The sequence below is a fragment of the Tachyglossus aculeatus genome, chromosome 17, assembly GCF_015852505.1.
Source record: "Tachyglossus aculeatus isolate mTacAcu1 chromosome 17, mTacAcu1.pri, whole genome shotgun sequence".
Lineage (NCBI taxonomy): Eukaryota > Metazoa > Chordata > Mammalia > Monotremata > Tachyglossidae > Tachyglossus > Tachyglossus aculeatus.
In genome coordinates, this window is record NC_052082.1 from 53,129,768 (window position 1) to 53,155,762 (window position 25,995).

The 25,995-nt window shown below is 48.1% G+C and overlaps 1 protein-coding gene across 1 annotated transcript; it reads right to left on the reverse strand.

Moving 5' to 3' along the window:
• Positions 1-1,229: 1,229 nt before the first annotated feature.
• Positions 1,230-20,456, reverse strand: SMYD4 (SET and MYND domain containing 4). Its single transcript, XM_038759209.1, has 10 exons — positions 20,323-20,456; positions 18,478-18,622; positions 16,603-16,692; positions 13,092-14,244; positions 8,545-8,727; positions 7,891-8,057; positions 6,047-6,179; positions 4,314-4,430; positions 3,007-3,130; positions 1,230-1,878 (listed from the first exon to the last, which is right to left on the reverse strand). Exons 1-10 carry the CDS (start codon positions 20,454-20,456, stop codon positions 1,725-1,727), a joined length of 2,400 nt encoding a protein of 799 aa, XP_038615137.1. The 3' UTR covers positions 1,230-1,724.
• Positions 20,457-25,995: the final 5,539 nt, after the last annotated feature.

Sequence of the window (25,995 nt, forward strand, 5' to 3'; positions counted from 1 at the left end):
AAAAATGAGAACTCAAATCGTGGGCGGGGTCCGATTACAGTATTAGCATTCGGCATGATCCAAAATGTTCATTCAGGAACCGGTCCCTAGCACCTAGAATCTGCCACCAACAACAAACTTTCCACAGCGGAAGCAGGGGAGGCAAGGAGATGGTGGCTCCCTGACTTTCTCAGAGTCTCTCCCAACCTTGGGATTACTGATTTTTTTTTTTGTGTGTGTGATGGCCAGAGTTCTGAGCTGCAGGCTTCCAGGCTTGGGAGCTGAAACCTGTACCCTCTATGTCAATGAACCTGGGAACGCCATGTTTCAGGTCCCCGCTTGGACCCATATTAGCTAAATCTCCCCATGACGGCAGGTTGATGTTTATGGTATTTGCTAAATGCTTATTATGTGTCCAGGACTGTCCTAAACTCTGGGGTAGATTCAACTTAATCAGGTCGGACACTGCCCTTGTCCCACACAGCACCCACAGTCTAAGATTTATTTTGTTTGTTTTAATGGTATTTGTTCGGCACTTACTACATGCCAGGCACTCTCCTAAGCACTGCGGTAGCTACAAGATCACCAGGTTGGACACAGTTCCTGTCCCACGGAGGGCTCCTAGATGAGGTAACTGAGGCCCAGAGAAGTTAAGTTTCTTGCCCAAAGTCCCACAGCGGATAAGTAGCGGTGCCGGGATTAGGTTCTCGGACTCGCAGGCCCGAGCTCTTTCCATTAGGCCACGCTGGTTCCCAAAGAGCGGGGGCCAGGCGCTTGTGACGATGTACCTCACTTGATTTTGTCCCCCGGCAAGCCCATGATTTCCAGGCTTCAGCAGCATATTCTCCAGTGCTCCCAGAGGGAGTTGTGGAGCCTGGCCTCTACAGCTCAGCCTCATGGGAATGGCCAAGTACCTGCACTCTACTGGTGCTGACTCTCAGAGTCCCGCCAATTACTGCCATAACTTTCAGCTTCTCCCTTCACCCAGCACAAGGGCAGTCTGGCTCTGGACTTCTGGAGGCCTGGCCTTTAGGGGAGCTTCACGGTGTCTTTCAAGCTCCCTCTCCTGAACCCCAGGATTCACAAAAGTGTTATCAAATTACTATTGCAGAGGCAATTTTATTGTCCTGTTGTTTCGGTGAAATTTTTGCTCAGCTGAGACCTCAAAGGAACAGGATGGAAACTGACAGAACCAGAAAATTAATGGAAAACAAACGCGGGGTTCCCAAATGGCCCATCCTAGTGAGAAATAAATTAGATCACATATCTGAAGTTCTTTGAGCTTCTTGGATGTAAGATGCCATATAAATTTAGTTTTCCTAAGATTATCAATAATTGATGCTATTACAACTGCTGCTACTACTACTTCCACTACTATTACCACTACTACTACTCATAACTACAGTTCCCCTTGGGATGGAACACAGAAATTTTTAACCAAATGAAACACCAAGGGAACTCAGAAAGCTCCCTGGACTCTAGCCATGCTCCTGGGACTAACACAGACTTTCAAGGTCCTTGTGACCTCCAGACCTTGAAATGAAAGTTCAGTTTTCCACCTGGGAAATTATTTGATTCCAGGAGACATTTCTCAGACGGCAACCGTAACAAACTTGAGTCGGGCTAGGCCTCCTGTCACACGTTTTCAGAGTCACCCTCACTTCCACAGCCACTAACGAGGGGCCTTATACCTGTTTGCTCGGGAGTCGAAGGTTCCAGGCAGTTTCTTTCTGATTGAGGAGGTTTTACACCGCTAGCCTTGTCGTGATGGGGGGCAGCTCCATTAAACAGGATTTCATCTCCTGCAGCTCCTGGATCTGGTCGTTCCAAGGGCCGTAGTGCACAGCTAACACCTCCTCTGCTCTTTGGATTGCGTCCAGGGCTTCCGTTACTGCCAACCTGAACAAAGGATGGGCGATGCAGTGGTGAGAAGAGCGTGAAAGTTCCGTGAGAAGGAGTCATGCTCTGATATCCGCCCTCAGCCTTTAATTCCGAGCGCTTCAATCACAAATCCCGCTCCTCAGTTCTCACTTCCCCATTCTTTCATTTTGGCAGCACCGACTCTCCCCTCCCCGGGAATCAGTCTGGTCTGGGGCCAGAGGTGAGGCCTGGGAAGGAATCTGTCCATGCCTTGGGGAGAGGGAAAGATGGCAGGGGCAAAGGGATGCCTTGAGCCTTGGGTAGAGGCATCCTGTACAGAGGCCCACAGTCCTGGGACCTATTCCCAGGTGTGACTTTTGCCATTTCTGTGTCACGGTCGTGGGATCAGCTTCTTGAGCAGCCCAAAATGTCAGGCCTCTCGTTGAGGGAGGCTCAGGGTAGTTGCCCCTCTTGCCCCCCTCCTTCCCCTGGGCTGGCACCACCACGTTGTTATTACTGGACTCTTTCGCTGCTAGTGAGTCCAGGAATCTCACAAGTTCTACTGCTTAACAGATAACGAGAGCAAGGGCATTAAGGCTGGAGGTTGCCTGGCTGGGAATGCTGAACACTTGTGATTTCCAAAGAAGGCTCAGGGACAATGATGGAGGGCGGGAGGGGAGAAAGGGCACTCTCCCTTCTGATCCTTTCAGGGAGCAGAATAACAAACGGGACAGGAGGAGGCAACTACAGTAACAAAGTTCTGCAAGTTAAAGACGTTCAGAACGGGGATGACTAATGTGTGTGTATGGGGGGGAACCCAGAAGGAATGGAAGGGCTTAGTATAGTGCTCTGCACACAGTAAGCGCTCAGTAAATACAACTGAATGAATGAATCAATGGAATGGGCATTTAGTAGGAGGAAAGATGGTTGCCCAGTTCTCACTGGGGAATTTCCTTTGGATCCAGGTGTCAGCCCCACCTCAGACCCCGGAAGTCAGTCAATAGGGTTACATTTCTCCCTGAAAGAGGAACCGCGGGGTACTTAGCATTTCTGAGTCACTGAGTACTTCTGCCTTGAGAGAAGTGCAGCCAACCGGGAGGAATCTGAGCAAAGAGAAGCCTGGAGAGGGTCCCGGGAGAATGCAGCAGGAATAAAAGCAAGACTCACCCATTAAATAGAACTTGGGCCAGTTTGAAGAGCTCATGCCCCATTTCCACACTGGCTGGACCATGCCGGCCCTCCACCGCCTGCAGGCTGCTGCGCAGGTGGACAGCGGCCTTCTGCCATTGCCCTGTTGGAAATAACGGGAGACACAGGCTTTCTAGGGGAAGGTCTAGACTTTGAGCCAGACAAGCAGTGTGGCTCAGTGGAAAGAGCACGGGCTTGGGAGTAAGAGGACGTGGGTTCTAATCCCGGCTCTGCCACGTGTCTGCTGTGTGACCTTGGGCAAGCTGCTTAACTTCTCTGTGCCTCAGTTAGCTCATCTGTCAAATGGGGATTAAGACTGTGAGCCCTATGTGGGACAACCTGATTACCTTGTATCTACTCCGGGGCTTAGAACAGTGGTTGGTAAATAGTATGCGCTTAACAAACACTATTATTATTATTATTAAGCTCGTTCTCTAGATCATTGTGGGCAGGGAATATATCTGTTACACTGTTATACTGTACTCTCCCAAGTGCTTATTACAGTGCTCTGCATACAGTCAGTGCTCAATAAATATGACTGAGTGCCTGACTGCCTGGTAACCCTCTGCCATGGTTCTAAGGGTGAGGGGAGCTGAAAAGGAGGAGACCCAGCTGGGCTTGAGAAAACCCCTGCCTGGAGCTATGTGAGCTGATAACCTGGAAAGCAATGCAGTTTAGTGGAAAGAGCACAGGCCTGGACATAAGAGCCCTGGGTTCTAATCCTGGCTCTGCCCCTCTTCCCTGTGACCTTGAGGAAGTCATTTCACTACTCTGGGCCTTTGTTTCTTCATCGATTAAATGGGGATTCAAACGGGAAGCAATGTGACCTAGTGGAGAGAGCACAGGCCAGGGAATCAGAAGGCCTAGGTTTGAGTCCTGGTTATGTGACCTTGGGCAAGTCACTTCACTTCTCTGGGCCTGAGTTACCTCATCTGTAAAATGGGGATTAAGACCGTGAGCCCTAGGTGGGACAGGGACCATGTCCCATCTGATGATCTTGAATACTCCAGTGTTTAGTACAGTGCCTGGCACATAGTCAGTGCTTAACAAATGCCATTTAAAAAAAAAAGCTTGTTCTTCCTCCTACTAGACTGTGAGCTCTCAATGGAACAGGGACTGTTTCCGACGTGATGATCTTGTAGTTATCCCAGAGCTTAGTACAGTGCTTTGCACATAGGAAGCACTTAACTAATACCATTATTATGATGATAATTATTAATAAAGGAATTCCAAGACAAATTCTGCCGTAGGGGTGATGGATGCAGCAGTAAAGATAAATGTCATACCTTGGCTGGCATAGGCCTGGGCCAGGTGATCCTCAATCTCACCCCTCACTGAATGCTCTGCTGACAAAAAACTCTCAGCATCCTGCCGGCACTCCAAAAGCAGCTGGACCGCTTGGTCTGAAAATGCAAAGAAAATCAAGAGACCACAAAGATACAAGTCCACACCATAATGTGACCTAGCCTTGTCCCCAAGTTGCCAAGCTGGGTTTAGGGAGAAGCAGTCTAGCCTAATGGGAAGAGCACGGACCTAAGAGTCAGGGGATTTGGCTTCTAATTCTGGCTCCACCAGTTGCCTGATATGTGACCAGAGGTAAACCACTTACCTTCTCTGTGCCTCAGTTTCCTCACCTATAAAATGGGACTTAAATCCTTGTCTCCTTCCCACCCAGACTGTGAGCCCACCGCGGGCATAGGGTCTGCGTCTGTCCTGATTTTCTTATATCTACCCCGACTCTTAGTACACTGCTGTGGCACACAGTAAGAGCGAAGCAAAAATCACAATTATTATTATTATTATTACTACATTACGCTGTTATCATTATTATTATTAATGAGAAGCAGCATGGCACCGTGGAAACAGCACGGGCTTGGGAGTCAGGGGTCATGGGTTCTAATCCCAGCTCCGCCACTTGTCAGCTGTGTGACTTTGGGCAAGTCACTTAACTTCTCTGAGCCTCAGTTACCTCATCTGTAAAACGGAGATTAAGCCTGTGAGCCCCACGTGGGACAACCTGATCACCTTGCATCCCCCAGCACTTAGAACAGTGCTTTGCACACAGTAAGCGCTTAACAAGTGCCATCATTATTATTATTATTATTACTATTATGGAGGGAACCCCCAATCTCCTATTCCACCTCCACCCCGGACCTCACGATGAATGGACGGTGAAGGATGGGGTCCATGTCCTTGATCTTCACGGCTCAAATTTCCACTCTGCCATCTGGGATCTTATCGAGTCTAATCTAGTTTCTCCTGGAACTGGCCTGTGCTTTCAGAGGCGCAATCAAAGAGGCCTTGGGATTAGAGCACCCGAGGCTGAAATTCTATGGCCCCACGAACCCGCACACGCCAAGAGGGGGAAAACTCTTTCGTCACTCTGGGATGCTTTAGCCTTGCTGCCTGCCTTACTGGCTGGACCCAGCCATCCAAGGCCTTCAAATTGATAAGGCCTCACCGTACCTCGCTCTCGCCTGTCCCGCCATCGACCCCCGGCCCACGTCATCCCCCAGGCCTGGAATGCCCTCCCTCTGCCCATCCGCCAAGCTAGCTCTCTTCCTCCCTTCAAGGCCCTGCTGAGAGCTCACCTCCTCCAGGAGGCCTTCCCAGACTGAGCCCCTTCCTTCCTCTCCCGCTCGTCCCCCTCTCCATCCCCCCATCTTACCTCCTTCCCCTCCCCACAGCACCTGTATATATGTATATATGTTTGTACATATTTATTACTCTATTTACTTATTTATTTATTTTATTTGTACATATCTATTCTATTTATTTTATTTTGTTAGTATGTTTGGTTTTGTTCTCTGTCTCCCCCTTTTAGACTGTGAGCCCACTGCTGGGTAGGGACTGTCTCTATATGTTGCCAATTTGTACTTCCCAAGCGCTTAGTACAGTGCTCTGCACATAGTAAGCGCTCAATAAATACGATTGATGATGATGATGATGATAAGGCGGCCACGTGTCTCTGGATAGGAGGCCGTCTCGTGGCTGGTTCTAGGATGCCTTCCACTCTCACCTGGTTTGTCACCTTCCAGCAGCTTCAAGCCCCTCCTAACGCGCAGCTGAAGGTCTTGTAACTGGCGGCCGAGGTGATCTCTGCTGACGGACACTGTACAGGCTCGGCTGCAGCAATGCAGCACATCTTCACCCTGAGGGAGTCAGTTTTGCCTTCATTTCATTCAACCATTCATTCAATCATACTTATTGAGCACTGTACTGTGTGCAAAGTACTGTACTTATTTCCCCAGGCATCCCCCGTCCACCATCCACAGAGCTTCCAAATGGGAGCAGCAGGCTGCCAATGATTATGGTACTTGTTAAACGCTTACTATTTGCCAAGCACTGTTTTTAGTGCTGGGTAGATACAAGTTAATCAGGTTGGACACAGTCCCTGCCCCACATGGGGCCCACAATGTTGCACTCCTGAACACCCAGCCTTTTGGAGATAAAGAAACAGCATGGCGTAGCCCAGGTCTAGGAGTCAGAGGTTATGGGTCTTAACCCTGGCTCTGCCACTTGTCTGCTGTGTGACCTTGAGCAAGTCACTTCACTTCTCTGGGCCTCGGTTTCCTCATCTTTAAAATGGGGATTGAGACTGTGAGCCCCACATGGAACGGGGACTGAGTCAAAACCGATTTGCTTGTATCCTCCCCAGCGCTTAGTACAGTGCCTGGCACAGAGTGAGCACTTAATACCACAATTATTATTATTATTATTATTAATATTACAGAGTCTCTCTGCATATCAAGGTTGGGCAGAGGGCACTTTGGATTGGGGGCCCAGCCAAAACTTCCTCCAAGTGATTCTCCACCTTATTCACCCATCCCTTTACATCAGTCTAACAGTCACTCATATTTATTGAGCGCTTTTACTGTGTATTTTTACTGTACTAATCTCTTGGGATAGTACAATATAACAATAATCAGGGACACATTCCCTGTCCACAATGAGCTTAAAGAATGGGGGGTGGGGAATCGCCTAGGCACTTGGGCGTGTGCACTTTGATACTTACCCCATCCCCAGCCCTACTGCCCTTATGTGCCTATCCTTAGACTCTGCCATTTCCCCTCTCTGTAATTTATTTTAATATTTGTCCCTTCGCCCCAGACTGTGGGCAGAGAATATGTCTACCAACTCTATTTTTTTTGGACTCTCCCCCAAAAATCAATCAATCAATGGTATTTATTGAGCGCTTACTATACTAGCACTGTTCTAAATGCTTGAGAGAGTACAATACAGCAGAATTATCAAATACGTTCCTTGCCCATAATGAGCTCATGGTCTAGAAGGGGAGACAGACATTAACACAAATAAATAATTTACAATACATAATTTGAAGATGTATACATAAGTGCTGTGGGGTTGGGGATGGAGTGGATATCAAGATCCAAGTGCACAGACGACGCAGAAGGGAAGCGCTCTGCCCAGTGCTCTGTACCCACTAAGCGTTCAATAAATACCATGATTTCTTGATTGCTTAGTGCACTGCTTGGAACACCATCAATCATCAATTGTATTTATTGAGCGCTTACTGTGTGCAGAGCACTGTACTAAGCGCTGGAACATAGGAAGTACTTAACAAAAAGTCCACTTTAGTTACCCCCTCTAAATCCCCAATCCTCTGCTGTCCCTCCCTCAGTTCCAAGACCACCCGGACAGCAGGAGCTTTTCTCTGAGACCCCAAAAGCCTGGGGAAGAGCCCTTGGGAAGCAATGCTAGGATCTCCGACTCATCATCTGAAAAGCTTGGGAGAACTCAAGCTCCCTCTGCTGTCCTGGCCCTCGGCCTTCCGATCCAATAAAACGCAGAGAGACTCTTGCTATGGAGGAGGAGGAGAATGAAAAGGAGAAGGAAAATTACCCGCATCAGACTCCTGCAGCTTGGACAGCGGAAGGCGGCCCACTTGGGTGTCGTATTGGCTTTGCTTTCCTCTTCCTCCAGGCACGCCTGGCAACGGCAGTCGAAGAAATACTGAGCTTTCAGCTTCTGCCGCCTCTCACCCACTTCCATTCGGCACCTGTGAGGCCCTGAGGTGGGGCAAACCAAGTCGCTCAGAGCCATTCGGAGGGGGAAGAAGTCTAACGTCTTGGCCGAATTTGGCGAAGGGGGCTTCAGGGCCTGGGAACTTTCACCTACCAGGAATCTCCACAGACAGCACGGAAGTGGGGTGATTACGTGGGCTCTGCACACAGTAAGCGCTCAATAAATACGATTGAATGAATGGGTTCCAATGTCTCCGGGTTGGGAGGATGAGAAGGAGGAAGAGGCCAAAGCCAACCTTCAGTCAAGGTAGAGTTTGGTAAAGACTAGGCAAAGGAATGCAAAGCCCATGAAGGGGGGAATCCATGCTGATATCCAGAGCCAAGAGGGGCCTAAAGTCTAAAGCCCCAGACGTCTCCGTTTCAGAACCGCCTTGGCCTGGATTCGGCAGGATCCCTTGGGGTACGCAGGATGGCAACCCTCTGTTTTTTCTTTCGGAAAAGCATGCAAAGCAATTAAGTGGCACTGTCTCACCGTAGCAGTGGAGGATCTCCTGGCCTCGGCTGATGGGCTGGGTGGCCTGGACGATGGCTACTCTGCCGCTGAAGGACACGCTGGTGTTAGGGCTGCAGGAATGGTTTAGGAGGCTGATGACGGGGAAGAGGCCTGTGGCGAGACGCACCTGCCTGCTACTTGCAATGACGTGGCCTTCTGATGCTGAAAGAGTGACAGGAAAGTGACCGATGCGCCAAGAGAAGCAGTGTGGCCTAGGGGATAGAACACGGGCCTGGGAATCGGAAGGACCTGGGTTCTAATCCCGTCTCCACCACTTGTCTGCTGGGTGACCTTGGGTGAGTTACTTCACTCCTCTGTGCCTCAGTTACCTCTTCTGTAAAATGGGGATTAAGGCTGTGAGCCCCATGTGGGACAGGGACTGGGTCCCACCTGATTAACCTGTACTCTCCCAAGGGCTTAGTACAGTGCTCTGCCTGTATTAAGTGCTCAATAAATACCACTGATTGATTGATTGATCAAGACACTGACTCCAACTCTGCCACTCATTTCTCTGCAGTGGAGGCCAGGCAGTGACTAAACCCCACCCCGAACCAGTGTGGCTTAGTGGATCTGCTGAGTGACCTTGGACAAGTTGCTTAACTTCTCTGTGCCTCATGTGCCTCATCTTTAAAATGGGGATAAAATACCTGCTCTCCCTCCCCCTTAAACATGTGAGCCCCATGTGGGACAACAACTCTGACCAGCTTACATAGCATCTACTAGAGGTTAGGACAGTGCTTAACAAATACCAATAAATTAAAAAAAAAAAGTATTTGTGATGGGTTCTAACGATATGGATCTGAAGGAACCCAAACATGACTCACAGGATTTTCATTACCCACAACATTTTTGGGAGATGACCAATGGAATTTACAAGCCTAAGCTCTCTACCTCATAATGTTCCAAAGAGGAACAGAAAGGAGAAAATGCCTTTCCATTCAGGAAGCTCAGAGCCGCCTATAAAACATGAGATCCCTTGAGGGGGGCTAGCAATCTAACGGGAGGGGCAGTCCACACGAATTGACATATCCATTCCCCAAGTATTAAGTACAGTGCTCTGCACTCTGTGCCCCTTGATAAATACGGTTACTGAGGTTTGAAGGAGGTAGCTTCAAAACAAGCCAAAAGGAAACACTTCTTCACTCAGTGAGTGCTAAACATATGGCCTTCATCACCACAGGAAATGGTGCAGGCTCAAAGTGTCAGCTGGTTCAAGAAGGATTTGCCATTTCTGAGGTGATTAGTCTATAATGGGCTTTTTCAAGGAAAAGCCAGGAACATTACATGGTACATCCCGAACTATTAGGATCAAAGAGGGGAATCCTGGAGGCGGGCAGAAAGGATGATTGGCTTGATGTAGAGTAGCTTTTTCTTATATTCTCGTAGCCTAAGACATCTCATTTTGGCCAGCAAACCTTTCCAGCAGAGGAGCCGAACTGTACCTCCTTTCCATTTCCTTGCTTCTCTGGTTAATTAATTAGCAGTGAAATGGAGCCGAAGGGAGGAGAAAGAAAAGGCAGGGCTAATCGGGGGGACTGGATAATCAGGTTGGAAAAAAATCAAAAATGGACTGTATTCCTAGCAAAAGGAGTTTTGCCATCTAGTTGAAGCAATTACTACAATTGTCCCTAAAAGCCATCGCAAAATACCATCGAGGTAAATGGTCCACAGGGAAGAAACACTTCTATAAGAGAAGGGGCTACAAAGATTAAGCCTTTTCATTCAGGAGAAATGGAGGCTGAGAGGAGACGTATTTCAAGTCTACAGAATAAATGGAGGGTGTGTACAGTTGTGAAAACAAAGTCCACGACACCAGGATTTGGGGGATTCCTCAGAGACTCGATGGTGGGAAACTCAAAACAAATTAAAGCAATTTTTTTTTTTCACACGATGGCTGGTAAGCGTATGGAAAGTGTTACCCCAGGAAGTTGAGCAGGCAGCAAATATTTATATGTTCCCAAAATGTGCGGAGAAATTCTGGGACTAGGTCCCTAGTAGGTTGAGGAGAAGACTCAAAAAGTATTAAATTGATGATGGTCCTGCCTCTGGCCTGGACCACCCTCCCTCCTCATATCCGACAGACAATTATTCTCCTCCCCCTTCAAAGCTATTGATGGCACATCTCCTCCAAGAGGCCTTCCTGACTAAGCCCTCCTTTCCTCGTCTCCCACTCCCTTCTGCATCACCCTGACTTGCTCCCTTTGTTCACCCACCCTCCCAGCCCCACAGCACAAATATCTGTAGTTTTATTTACTTAGATTAATGTCTGTCTCCCCCTCTAGACTGTAAGCTCACTGTGGGCAGGGAATGTGTCTGTTTATTGTTATATTGTGCTCTCCTAAGCGCTTAGTAGAGAGTTCTGCACACAGTAAGCGCTCAATAAATACGAATGAATGAATGCTCTGCCCAGAGTAAGTGCTCAATAAATATGATTGATAGTGCTTCTCTCTTCCCAATAACCTCCCCATCAGCAACCACACCATCGTCCTTCTCCCTTTCCTGTCCAAACTCGTTGAGCTGCTGCTCTGACTCCCTTTCTTTCAACCCCCTCCTTGACCCTCGACCCTCAACCTGGATTTCTTTGGCCTCTTTGCTCTGTGGAGACTCTTTACACTAAAATCTCAACCTCCTTCTGGCCAAATCCAATGGTCTTTCCTCCATTCCCACTTTCTTGACCTTCCTGAGGCCTCTGTCACAGTCAACAACTGCCTCTTCGAAACGCTTTCAAGAGTCAAATACCAGGACATAGTAGTGATTCTTCTTTCCACCCATCAGGTTCTTCTTAGTTTCCTTTCCTGGCTCCACTTCGGCTCTTCAGCCTTTAGCTGAAGGTGTCCCCCAAGGCTTGGTTCTGATTCATTTACTTTTCCCCCTTCATTGACTAACCCGGTTTTAAATGACCACTTCTATATGGATGACTTCTGTATCTGTCTCTCTCCAACCCTGACCTCTCACCCGCCCTGCAAGCTCATTCTCCTTCCGAGCCTAGGAGAACTACATTTGGACGTCTGTCCACCACCTCAAAATTAATGAGCCCGATGCGGTGTTTGCCGATCCAGGAGGTACGGCTTAAAGATGTTGAAGATGGTCATAAGTTATATGATCATTAATTGCGAGGGATGGGAATGGGGAGGAGTAGCAGTACATTGGAGTACAGTAGAGGAGTACATTGCTATGAACTATATTCTCAGAAAATAGCAGCGGGGGGAATCCTTTAAAGATGTGGAAAAGTCTCTATCCCGTCTAACGCTTTCATTCGTAACCCAGAAGAGGGATTAAACGGCTGCTAATGAAATTTGACGAAGACACTAAATTGGGAGGGGTAGAAAACCAGGTGAGAGAACAAAAAGGGAGGTAACAAAAATGAGAAATATGGATAGCCTAAAACCAAATTTGATTTCCTTAACAAAGGGCAAGTGACTTTTCCCACAGGAAAAAAAGTATCAAGACCAATCACTCAGCTGAAGAAGCTCGGAAAGGGGTAAGGGCTATCAGAGGCATGAGGGGACGGAGAAGAAATCAGAGATGTGTTTGTAATGGATCTGGTAGCGTGCTGTGAAAAGGCCAATGCTATTTCTGGCTGCTTCTCCAGATGCCAGATGTGCCAAGGGATGGCCAGGGCACAGTCTAGGGAGACCCCCCCACCAAGGCTAGTGCTTCCCAACCTTTTTTGGTTGGGGACATATTTAAGTCACTTGGGCACAACATCTGCCACATCACCACCAGAAGCCCATGGGAACCCAGACAAGGTGCTCCGATGAGGCAAAGTCCTGAAGTTTGTGTGACTCCATATTTGATATCTGCCTCCCTGGGTGCAATTCTTGAAAACATGGGCACCTCCAGAAGGTGGTTTGAAAACACAGACGGTGGTGCCCTGAAATTCCTGGAAGATTCCTACAGGAAGATTCCCAAGCCACATTGGGGCGCCACGGCACACCACCGGAAAACCACTGTCCGTGGGTATGGTGAACATGACAGGACCAAGCTGGAGATGTTTCAGAGAAGAGTATGGCCTACAGCTATAGTACTGCTTCAGATACGGGCTGATGCCAGAGGGTTGAACACTACGATAGAATTAGTCGGAGGACTCGGAGGACCTGGGTTCTAATCTCGGTTCCACCACTTGTCTGCTGGGAAACCTTGGGTAAGTCGCTTCACTTTTGCGGGCCTCGGTTACCTCATCTGTAAAACGGGGATGAAGACTGTGAGCCCTTTGTGGGACAGGGACTATGTTCGACCCGATTATCTTGTATCTACCCCAGTGCTCAGTACAGTGCCTGCACATAGTTAGCGCTGAATCACGCTATCATTTTTATTATTATTACTATTGTTAGTCATGGGAAAACTGACCTCAGCAATAAGAATGAGACAGTTAAGGGAAGGTCTCCTAAGAGAACTGAAGGAAGCAACATTACTCTGACCACAGCAGGGCTTTTCTTCCTTCTAGGGCACTTTTTCCTTTCCCAGATTACAGTCCATTAGGATCCCAAGACAAACAGTCACAGAAACAGAATGCTTCCACTGACCTGTCTCCTGTATTGTAGTCAATGCCTGGGCATTACACTGCAGCTGCAACACATGCCTCAGCATCGCCGCTCCCCAAACCCTCAGTTCCGGAGACAACTCAGCATCCGTGGTTTCCTTCTGGCTAGAGGACTGCCGGTCCGATGCGGCAGGCTGAGGATCTGCCCACCCCAGCTTCTTGCACAGGGCTGCTATGCTGAAGCCACAGAGGAACTTGTGTCCAGGGCTGTGGCTCTCACTGTGGGGCAAAAGGTTGAAGACGGCATTGTAGGTATTTTGGTACTTCCCATTAACATCACACCCAGGAATCGGAATGTCTCCCGCCTCACTCTTTCGCTCTGTTTCTCCCAGCTCCAGCTTGCTATTTGGTGTTTCGTCAAGGCTTCTTCCTTCCGGGGCCCAGAGCTCCCGGTTAGTTACCTGATCGGGAAACCACTTAACTGATCTACTGACATCCTCAAATCCGGCCACGAGAACCGTCCGCAGGGCAACGTGGCAGAAGACTCCTAGCGTGAGCAGGATTCCACCTAACGGGCACTCGATCTTATGGTAGCATTCCCACGCCTGCTGCAGGCACTCTTGGTTGCAATATTTGGCATAACTGCACCCACTGCAGGGGACGGAGGACAGGACCGGCTTCAAACAGTTGTGGCAGTGGCGGTCGCCGTGAGTAATTCTGAGGTTCCATTTGGTCTCTAGGTCATCCTGGAGCCCCAGTTCCTCTCCGGGACTGAGCACGCTCACAAAAGCTTCCTCTTTCACCAAGAGCTCTCCCGGCAGAATATCCTCCTTAGCGATCAGGTGTCGTCCTCTAGAAACATCCGCCCGCAAGAGCACGTGCGACGAAGCCTGCGGAATCTGCTCGTTCTCTTCCCGGAATTCCAAACCAGTCGAGGTTCTGGTCAGCCCCGTAGTGGGGACGTCCTGCCCGCCCTCCTTCTCCCGGACCCTGACTTTCAGGTGGCTGAGGCTTTTCTGCAGAGCGGGATGGTTCCGACTAGCTGTCAGGTGGCCCTCCAGCTCCTCGACAGCCTGAGTGGCTTCCTGTACCCTACCCAGGGCCAGCAGACACTCGGCCTTCCGCGACAGTATCTTGGGTTGCAGATTCACCGGGTAGCCGTGCCCTTGGGCTCTCTTGATGTCTTCGAGACAAACCTGAAAAAACCACGGAAATGAGAGAGACCTTTCTCAGCTGGTCTCACGGAGAGGTAATTTCCATTCACCAAACTGACAGAAGAGGTCCCTGATTTGGCTTGAATCGTGGCCTGGAGAGCTGGGGGGGCTTGGGGTGGGGTGGGAGGGGGCTTTCCTACAATTCATTCAATTTGATCAATATTTATTGAGCATCCCAAGGGGCGCACTAGGCATGTATTCATTGCCTCCTTTCAAATCAGCTTCTTGTGAACAAACCCACAGGCTTGGGTCCCAGACAGGTTTCAAATGATAATTACATTAATTTGCAGGCTGCACCTCACACTTTTCCTCCAGATTTTGCCTAGTCTGAAGATGGAATCACTTAGACACACTGGTTGAATCTGTCTTTTTTTTAAGAGACGTCTTCCAGGGGCAATATCTATTGTGAGCCAGATACGCATGGGGAGAACTCCTGGTACCAAATATAATGATAATAATAACAAGGTGGTTTTTGTTAAGCCCTTTCTCTGTGACAAGCACAGTGGTTTAGTGCTGGGGTAGATGCGAGATAACCAGAAAGAACACAGACCCTGTCCCACATGGGGCTCACAGCCTAAGTGGGAAGGAGAGATGGGTATCGGAATCCCCACTTAACAAACGAGGATTCTTGAGAAGTTGAGTGACTTGCCTAAGGTCACAGAGCAGACAGGAGGAAGAGCTGGGAATCAGAAGACCAGGGTTCGAATCCTGGTTCCTAGGTCAGGCTGCTGCTATAGTGTTAGTGCCAAACAGACCCAGGAAAATGGTTTCAGAGAGCTGGGTTACTAGTCCCACCTAACCAGTGGATAGCATTTTAGCTTTTTCAGCCTCCAGCCCTGCCTCTCCTCCTCCTCCTCAATTTCACCAACAGATTTACTGATCACCTACTGGGCACAAAACACTGCACCAGGTCACTGGGAACATAATATAGAAGTAAAAAGTTGTTAAGAGCTTAGTACGTGCCAGGCTCTGTACTTAGTGCTGGGGTAGACACAAGCAAATCCAGGGTGGACACAGTCCATGTCCCACATGGGGCTCACAGTCTTAATACCCATTTTATAAATAGGTAACTGAGGCACAGAGAAGTTAAGTGACTTGTCCCAGGTCACATGACAGACAAGCGGCAGAGTCGGAATTAGAACCCAGGTCCTTCTGATTTACAGGCCCATGCTCTATCCACTAGGCCATGCTGCTTCTCATTTTTATTTTCATCATCATCATTGAGGAGCAGCCTACTTTGACCCTGGTGGTCCACAGGCATTTTAATAAACATTGGTATTGATACAAGATAGTCAGGGCAGGACAGTTCTTACAGTCCAAGCAGGTTAGCGGAGGGGTGAGGGGAAATCGGTGAAGAGTCATCAGCACCTTTGGCAGCTCCTGGACACTCGAAAGCCTTACGGGAGTAAAACTCCCATACGAGAAACCAGTGGTGATGCCCAACATTCAGCTGCCACTGATAGGGTCCAGTAAGTTTCAGTACTAATAGGTGCACAGGGAGAGGGGAAAGAAGGGGGAAGAGGAGCGAGAAGGGAGGAAGAGAGGTGGGAAAGGTTGGCAAAAGGAAAAAGACGGGAGAAGAGACTAGAGAGGAGAAAAAGAAGAGGTGGAGAGGAGAGGAACAGGAAGGGGGAGAAGGGACAGAAGAGGAAAAGAGAGGTGGGGACTACGGAAATAAATGAAAGGGTAGAAAGGAGGAAAAGAGAATAGGAGCAGGGGGAGGGGAAGGAAGGAACCGGGAGATGGGGAATGAGCAAGGGCCTGGGAGTTAGAGGACCCGGGTTCTAATGCCAGCTCTGCCACTTGTCTGCTGTGTGACCTTGGGCAATCACTTCACTCCTCTGTGCCTCAGTTCCCTCTTCTGTTAAATGGGGATTAAGACTGTGAGTCTTAAATGGACAGGGACTGTGTCCACACCGATTAGCTCGGAACTTCCCCAGTGCTTAGTACAGTGCCTGGAACATAGTAAGAGGTTAACAAATACCGTAAAATAAAAAAAAGAAGATGGAGAAACTGAAAAATTGGTATGGGCATTTTCTATTGTGGGAAATGTCACTTTGAAGCCTTGTCCTAAAAAGCCTTACTCAGCGGTTGGGTATTTCAAAAATTCCCAAGATTGAGTCGCTGCACTGGGAACTGTGTCTGCCATGAGCCCCCCTGGGAGTGAAGAAGCCTGCATATCTGAGAGCTGCTCTGAAGCGTTCCAATGGCAATCATTTTTCCCCAAAGCCAAGAAACTGCAGCTTGAACAGGGTTTGCATGGGTGGAAATGGAAGTCTGGTTCACAACTGACCTGACCAAAGAGTTCTCTGCAACATCGTCGGGAATCTTGAAACTCACCTCATACTGACCCAGGTAGAAGAGGGCTGCAGAGCGATTGGCATAACACACTGACATTTCTTGGGTGTTGGGTCTGGCATGGGCCACTCCCTGCAAAAGTACAATAAGATAAGTGCTCTGAGGAAAGAGACGGACAATTTGGGGCCCTTTCTCAGGATACACTTGATCTTGATGATGGGGGACGGAAAGGAAATTCTGTTTACCTCCAGACTCAGATGATTAAGCTTAAATCCTCCTATGACCTTTCTTATACTTTTCCACTTATGCTGGATGACCTCACCTGCTCGAGAGGCTGGGAATGAACCATGGACAGCCATCTTTAATCACGGAATCCCATCCAACTTTTTTTAAAATGCCATTTATTAAGTGCTTACTACATAATAATAATAACAATGGCATTTATGAAGTGCTTACTATGTGCAAAGCACTGTTCTAAGCACTGGGGAGGTTACAAAGAGATCAGGTTGTCCCACGGGGGCTCACAGTCTTAATCCCCATTTTACAGATGAAGTAACTGAGGCACTGAGAAGTTAAGTGACTTGCCCAAAGTCACACATGCCAAGCAGTGTACTAAGTGCCAGGAGAGATACCAGGTAACCCTTTTGGATATAGTGCCTGTCTCTCACAGGGCTCACACTCTAAGCAGGAGGGAGTACAGGTACTGAATCCCCATTTTACAGTTGAGGAACCTGAGGCAAGGAGAAACTGGCTTGCCTACAATCACACCACACGCAATTGGCAGAGCCGGGATTAGAACCCAGGTCCCAGGTCTCCCAGGCCCACGCTCTTTCCACTACACCTCCCTACTTCTTGAGGTCTTGGGAGGGCATCTTCCACCACCAGGCCCCAGTACGGAGAAACTGGGCCACTGACCAAAGAGGACTATGGGTTTGGGGTTCACTTACCTAGGATGGAGAACTAGAGCTTCAAGGATCCCCAGTTTCATTTAATGAAGTAGTGTGGCCTGGTGGAAGGAGCAGAGGCCTTGGGAATCAGAGAACCTGGATTCTAACCATGCCTCCGCCACTTGTCTGCTGGACAACCTTAGGAAAGTCACTTAAAACTGGGCATCAGTTTCCTCATCTGTAAAATGGAGATTAAATCCCTTTTTTCCCTCCTACTTAGACTGTGAGCCCCATGTGGGACAAGGGGGATGAGTCTGACCTGATCATCTTGTTTCCACTCCAGTGGTTGGTACAATGCCTGGCACATAATAACTGTTTAACAAGTACTACCATTAATTTGAGCTCATATGCCTACTCGAGATATGGTGGCCACAATCGTGTCTTAGACTCAAAGAAATCCTTCCAATGTGCAGTACTGTGCAGGTGGGGACAAGTTTCCACATCTTAAAAATCTACTTCCACCCCTAGCCTGGTTATCGATCACTCTTACAGATGTGCCAAGGCCTGAAGAGGGCACATCTGTTACTCTTCCTCTCCCAATTAATCCAAGTCAAAGAGCTGAGGCGCACTGGCAAGGAAGCTGGATTTGGCGCTCGCGGATGCTTTATTGGCTCTACAATTAAAATGTTCCAGGGCTATCAAACTGCCATTCTTCATCAGCAAGTCATTCATAAAAATAGCAAAAATACCAGATGAGGGCTCACAGGCATCACCAGACTATCATGTGACCCGAGGCCTATAGAGACGGGGGTCTTTTTATGGAATTCAGAACGTACAGTACAATTACCTTTTATTTCCAGAAAGTGACTGCTGACAATTCAGCTAAGGGCTCTATTTTCTACCGAAACCACTAATCATAGGCAGCATTAAACATCTGCTACCAAATTCACCAACACGAAAGTGTAATTCCAGGAGTCACCCGCTACAGACTGTTTGAATAGGTCCTCCTGTTGGGGTTGGGATATCTTACCTTGGAGTACAGCATTGCAGCGCTCCTGTAATTCTTTCTCTGGAATTTTCTGTTCCCTTCTTCTTTGAAGAAAAGGGCAGAGTCAGGATCTTTCTCCACCGAATAATCTCTAGAAAGCCTCTCTAAAAGTGCCTCATCTTCAGGTCTGCAGGAAGAAGCAGGAAAGTCAAAGCGTGAACCCACCACAAGAATCCTTAGCCTCACTTTAGCAGCTGGAAGGGGAGAGTTTGTTGGCTACCCTAATCATAAGGAAACAGCTTAAATAGCCCTAATCAAATCCCCAAACTGAAATTACCACAAGCTCTATTGCTCTCCTGCGCCTCCTTGATATCAGTGAATCAATCTCTAGTACTTACTGAACACCTACTGTGTGCAGAGTACCGAATGAAGCGCTTCATAATAATAACCACTGTGGTATCTGCTAAGCACTTACTATGTGTCAAGCGCTGGGGTAGATACAAAATCATCAGGTCCCACATGGGACTCACTGTCTAATTAGGAGGGAGAACAGGTACTGCATCCCCAATCTGCAGATGAGGGAATTTAGGCTCAGAGAAGTTAAGCGCTTTGCCCAAAGTTCCCCAGCAGACAGGTGGTGGAACCACGATTGGAACCCAGCTGCTCTGACTCCCACATGCTTACTCTTTCCACAAGGCCACACTGCTTCCCTAGTAGACCCAATTCCTGTCCTCAAAGAGCTCACACTCTTATGAAGGAGACAGACACTAAAATAAATTACAGGTAGGAGGAAAAAGGAAAAGGGGACAGGTACATGAATAAGTGCTGATGTAATTAGATACGTAAGATGTGTATATAAATGGTACCCTTGGATTGTACGCTTTAAGATCTTGATATTTAACCCCAGACAGGGAATATGTCTACCAACAATTTTGTATTGTATTCATTCACTCATTCAATCATATTTATTGAGTGCTTACTGTGTGCAGAGCACTGTACTAAGCGCTTGGGAAATTGCAATATGACAATAAACAGACACATTCCCTGCCCACAATGAGCTGGGGAGGGGCATAGGACAGACATCAATGCAAATAAATTACAGTACTCTCCCAAGCACTTAGTACAGTGTTCTGCACACAGTAAGCAGTCAAGTATGATTGAATGAATAAATGAATACAATACAAAAGCTGGGGAGATTAGACATCAGAGGCTGCCGTTTATTACTTTTTCATTGTCTGCTTGGCAGAGATTTAAAACTAGTTTCCCACCTTGCTGTAAGCAGACATCACATACGTCGGCCCAAGCTGGCAGACATATTCAGGCAAAACCCACAGCTGAAGCAACGTAGCTCAGTGGAAAAAGCACGGGCTTGGGAGTCAGAGGTCATGGGCTCTACTCCCGGCTCTGCCACTTGTCAGCTGTGTGACTTTGGGCAAGTCACTTAACTTCTCTGTGCCTCAGTTACCTCATCTGGAAAATGGGGATTAAGATGTGAGCCCCACGTGGGACAACCTGATTTCCTTGTATCTTCTCCAGCGCTTAGAACAGTGCTTGGCATACAGTAAGTGTTTCACAAATACTATTCTTATTATTATGGCATGACACTGAATTTCAGGCCCCCTGAAACCTACCTAGTGATTGCATGAGGAAGCTAAGAGGGCAGGTTCCAACTGTTCCCCAACTTTAGTCAGAAAAAGCACAGAGAAAAACTTCAGTGCCAGAAAGAGCTATCTGACCTGACAGATGAACAAAACCTGAAACTGTCCCGCCTCTCTAAATACAACTGCTTGATTTTTGTCAAAGCAGAGGGCATCCACTTTAAGAGGTGGAAATGGCAAGAGTTAAGCTTTCTCCGGTCATTTCCATTTAGGGCTGCTGATCACTTACTGGATCAGAGAACAGCATTGAAGAAAGATGTCTTTCAGTGACTTTGTCTGAGAGAACACCGCCTTTTTGTATGGCTGAAGCAAAGCCCACTTCTGGTCCACATAAGACTTCCATTTGTCAACAGGTAGATCCATGTTGGCTACAAGGAGGAGCAGAAAATGACAGATTAGAAAGGTTTTAACAAAATCTCCCTTTTAGAAAATTTAAAACTGTGCTAAGTACATTTTATTTGATTTAGTTACTAGCTGAGGCCTCTGAAAAACGGATGGGATTTTTGTGCTTTCTTCCTTTCCACCTCCATTTTATTCAGCATTTACCCCTTTGGTATTTTTCTTCTTATACTTCCCTCTCTTTGATTCCCTTTCTCCCCCCAACCCCAACCCTTCTCTTTTCTTCTATCTCTGACTCTGTTTCTCTCTGTCTTTTTTTCTAGTCTTCCACATCCTAGTCGCACCTATTACCCCCTGTTCTGCCATCGACCCCTGGCCCACGTCATCCCCAGGGCCTGGAATGCCCCCAATCCCTCTGCCCATCCGCCAAGCTAGCTCTCCTCCTCCCTTCAAGGCCCTGCTGAGAGCTCACCTCCTCCAGGAGGCCTTCCCAGACTGAGCCCCTTCCTTCCTCTCCCCCTCGTCCCCCTCTCCATCCCCCCATCTTACCTCCTTCCCTTCCCCACAGCACCTGTATATATGTATATATGTTTGTACATATTTATTACTCTATTTATTTATTTATCTTACTTGTACATATCTATTCTATTTATTTTATTTTGTTAGTATGTTTGGCTTTGTTCTATGTCTCCCCCTTTTAGACTGTGAGCCCACTGTTGGGTAGGGACTGTCTCTATATGTTGCCAATTTGTACTTCCCAAGCACTTAGTACAGTGCTCTGCACATAGTAAGCGCTCAATAAATACGATTGATGATGATGATGATGATGGCAGGCATTCACACACATTATTCTTACTCCCAGCTTACATACGACACAGGCAGCCAACCCACAGCTGAAGACACAAACCACGGACACAGCCCTCCCAACACCCCTCCTCCCCATCCGGCACACCAACAACCTACGCACATGGCTCTAGCCCAACACACAACCAGCAACCGCAATCTAATCTACTAGAGGAGACAACAGTCTATTCGAGGTGGACTAAAGGGGTTGCAACCAGGATCAAGAAAAGTTGGCCCCTTTCCCTCTACTACTGTTGTAGTCATTATTTTGATGTCCACAAGTTAAAGGTGCGGGGTACTCTCTACCTCCCATATCTTAGAAGTAGCATGGCTCAGTGGAAAGAGCACGGGCTTGGGAGTCAGAGGTCATGGGGTCTAATCCCGGCTCCGCCACTTGTCTGCTGTGTGACCTTGGACAAGACACTTCACTTCTCAGTTACCTCGTCTGGAAAATGGGGATTAAGATGTGAGCCCCACGTGGGACAACCTGATTACCTTGTATCTTCCCCAGTGCTTAGAACAGTGCTTGGCGCACAGTAAGCACTTAACAAATACCATAATTATTAGATATTGGTCCTGCTCCAACCCCCCCCCCCCCCCAAATAGAAGGGTTGGGAGAGAAATAATAATGATAATAATGGTATTTGTTAAGTGCTTACTATGTGCCAAGCACTGTTCTAAGTGCTGGGGTAGATACAAGGTCATCAAGTTATCCCACGTACGGCACACAGTCTCAATCCCCGTTTTCCAGATGAGGGAACTAAGGCACAGAGAAGTCGTCTGTCTCCCCCTTCTAGACTGCAAGCCTGTTGTTGGGTAGGGACTGTCTCTGTTGCCAAATTGTACTTTCCAAGCGCTTAGTACAGTGCTCTGCACACAGTAAGCACTCAATAAATACGATTGAGTGAATGAATGAAAGTGGTTTTGCCAAAGTCACACAGCCGACAAGTGGCGGAGGCGGGAGCCATGATGCTTTTCTTAGTACAGTGTCTGGCACATAGCAAGTGCTTAACAACAATAATAATGATGGCATTTACTAAGCACTTACTATGTGCAAAACACTGTTCTAAGCGCTGGGGGGATACAAGGTGATCAGGTTGTCCCACAGGGGCTCACAGTCTTAATCCCCATTTTACAGATGAGGGAACTCAGGCGCAGAGAAGTTAAGTGACTTGCCCAAAGTCGCACAACTGACAAGCGGTGGAGCCGGGATTTGAACCCCTGACCTCTGACTCCAAAGCCCTGGCTCTTTCCACTGAGCCACGCTTCACCCATAATAATAATAATAATAATAATGGCATTTATTAAGCACTTACTACATGCAAAGCACTGTTCTAAGCGCTGTGGGGGTTACAAGGCGATCAGGTTGTCCCACAGGGGGCTCACAGTCTTAACCCCCATTTTACAGATGAGGGAACTGAGGCACAGAGAAGTGACTTGCCCAAAGTCACACAGCTGACAAGTGGCGGAGCCGGGATTGGAACCCATGTCCTCTGACTCCAAAGCCTGGACTCTTTCCACCGAGCCACGCTGCTTCTCTTCACCCATAATAATAATAATGGCATTTATTAAGCGCTTACTATGTGCAAAGCACTGTTCAAAGCGCCGGGGAGGTTACAAGGCGATCAGGTTGTCCCACAGGGGGCTCACAGTCTTAACCCCCATTTTACAGATGAGGGAACTGAGGCGCAGAGAAGTGACTTGCCCAAAGTCACACAGCTGACAAGTGGCGGCGTCAGCATTTGAACCCGTGACCTCTGACTCCAAAGCCCGGGCTCTTTCCACTGAGCCACGCTGCTTCTCTTCACCCATGACCACAGGCTTTGGAGTCAGAGGGCATGGGTTCAAATCCCTTGTCAGCTGTGTCACTTTGGGCAACTCACTTAACTTCTCTATGCCTCAGTTACCTCATCTGTGAGACCACTGTCATTTAGACTGTGAGCCCACAGTTGGGTAGGGACTGTCTCTATGTGTTGCCAACTTGTCCTTCCCAAGCGCTTGTTACAGTGCTCTGCACACAGTAAGCGCTCAATAAATATGATTGATGACCTTCCCTTCCCCACAGCACCTGTATATATGTATATATGTTTGTACATATTTATTACTCTATTTATTTATTTATTTTACTTGTACATATCTATTCTATTTATTTTATTTTGTTAGTATGTTTGGTTTTGTTCTCTGTCTCCCCCTTTTAGACTGTGAGCCTAATGTTGGGTAGGGACTGTATATGTTGCCAATTTGTACTTCCCAAGCGCTTAGTACAGTGCTCTGCACATAGTAGGTGCTCAATAAATACGATTGATGATGATAATGATGATCTGTAAAATGGGGGTGAAGGCTGTGAGCCCCCCTTGGGACAACCTGATCACCTTGTAACCTCCCCAGCGCTTAGAACAGTGCTTTGCACATAGTAAGCGCTTAATAAATGCCATTATTATTATTATTGGTGAAGAGAAGCAGCATGGCTCAGTGGAAAGCGCCCGGGCTTTGGAGTCAGAGGTCACGGGTTCAAATCCCGGCGCCGCCGCTTGTCAGCTGTGTGACTTTGGGCAAGTCACTTCTCTGCGCCTCAGTTCTCTCATCTGTAAAATGGGGGTTAAGACTATGAGCCCCCCGTGGGACAATGTGATCACCTTGTAACCTCCCCAGCGCTTAGAACAGCGCTTTGCACATAGTAAGCGCTTAATGAATGCCATTATTATTATTATTATGGGGTGAAGAGAAGCAGCGTGGCTCAGTGGAAAGAGCCAGGGCTTTGGAGTCAGAGGTCCGGGGTTCAAATCCCAGCTCCGCCACTTGCCAGCTGGGTGACTTTGGGCAAGTCACTTCACTTCTCTGGGCCTCAGTTCCCTTATCTGGAAAATCATCATCATCATCAATCGTATTTATTGAGCGCTTACTATGTGCAGAGCACTGTACTAAGCGCTTGGGAAGTACAAATTGAGGAAAATGAGGATTAAAGACTGTGAGCCCCATGTGGGACAACCTGATCGCCTTGTAACCTCCCCAGCGCTTAGAACAGTGCTTTGCACATAGTAAGCGCTTAATAAATACCATCATTATTATTATAAAGAGCCAGGGCTTTAGAGTCAGAGGTCAGGGGTTCGAATCCCGGCTCCGCCAGTTGTCAGCTGTGTGACTTTGGACAAATCACTTAACTTCTCTGGGCCTCAGTTCCCTCATCTGTCAAATGGGGATGAAGACTGTGAGCCCCACGTGGGACAACCTGATCGCCTTGTAACCTCCCCAGCGATTAGAACAGTGCTTTGCACATAGTAAGCGCTTAATAAATACCATCATTATTATTATAAAGAGCCAGGGCTTTGGAGTCAGAGGTCAGGGGTTCGAATCCCGGCTCCGCCAGTTGTCAGCTGTGTGACTTTGGACAAATCACTTAACTTCTCTGGGCCTCAGCTCCCTCATCTGTCAAATGGGGATGAAGACTGTGAGCCCCACGTGGGACAACCTGATCGCCTTGTAACCTCCCCAGCGATTAGAACAGTGCTTTGCACATAGTAAGCGCTTAATAAATACCATCATTATTATTATAAAGAGCCAGGGCTTTGGAGTCAGAGGTCAGGGGTTCGAATCCCGGCTCCGCCAGTTGTCAGCTGTGTGACTTTGGACAAATCACTTAACTTCTCTGGGCCTCAGCTCCCTCATCTGTCAAATGGGGATGAAGACTGTGAGCCCCACGTGGGACAACCTGATCGCCTTGTAACCTCCCCAGCGATTAGAACAGTGCTTTGCACATAGTAAGCGCTTAATAAATACCATCATTATTATTATAAAGAGCCAGGGCTTTGGAGTCAGAGGTCAGGGGTTCGAATCCCGGCTCCGCCAGTTGTCAGCTGTGTGACTTTGGACAAATCACTTAACTTCTCTGGGCCTCAGCTCCCTCATCTGTCAAATGGGGATGAAGACTGTGAGCCCCACGTGGGACAACCTGATCGCCTTGTAACCTCCCCAGCGCTTAGAACAGTGCTTTGCACAGAGTAAGCGCTTAATAAATACCATCATTATTATTATAAAGAGCCAGGGCTTTGGAGTCAGAGGTCAGGGGTTCAAATCCCGGCTCCGCCAGTTATCAGCTGTGTGATTTTGGACAAATCATCATCATCATCAATCGTATTTATTGAGCGCTTACTATGGGCAGAGCACTGGACTAAGCGCTTGGGAAGTACAAGTTGGCAACATATAGAGACAGTCCCTACCCAACAGTGGGCTCACAGTCTAAAAGGGGGAGACAGAGAACAAAACCAAACATACTAACAAAATAAAATAAATAGAATAGATATGTACAAATAAAATAGAGTAAAAAAAAAATCACTTCTCTGTGCCTCAGCTCCCTCATCTGTCAAATGGGGATGAAGACTGTGAGCCCCACGTGGGACAACCTGATTATTATTATTATTGTTATTATTCACAAATACCTCAGTCGTTCTCCTTCCCGCCTCACCCACCCCCCTCCTTGAGGGTTGAGGCCTGGCCTCCCCGAGGCCCGTTTACCTCAGCGCCCCGGCGCGGCCCACGAGAAAGGCACTTCCGCCGTCCGGGGAGCCCCAGCCAATGGGGTTGCCGCTCCGGCCTCTAGTCCCGCCCCCCGATCCCTGACGTCACGCCGTGCGCGGCGTCCCAGCCAATCGGCTTCCAGAACGCGGAGGACCCCGCCCCTCCCCCCCAGGGCAGGCCCCGAGCGGAAGTGGGAGGTTGAGGA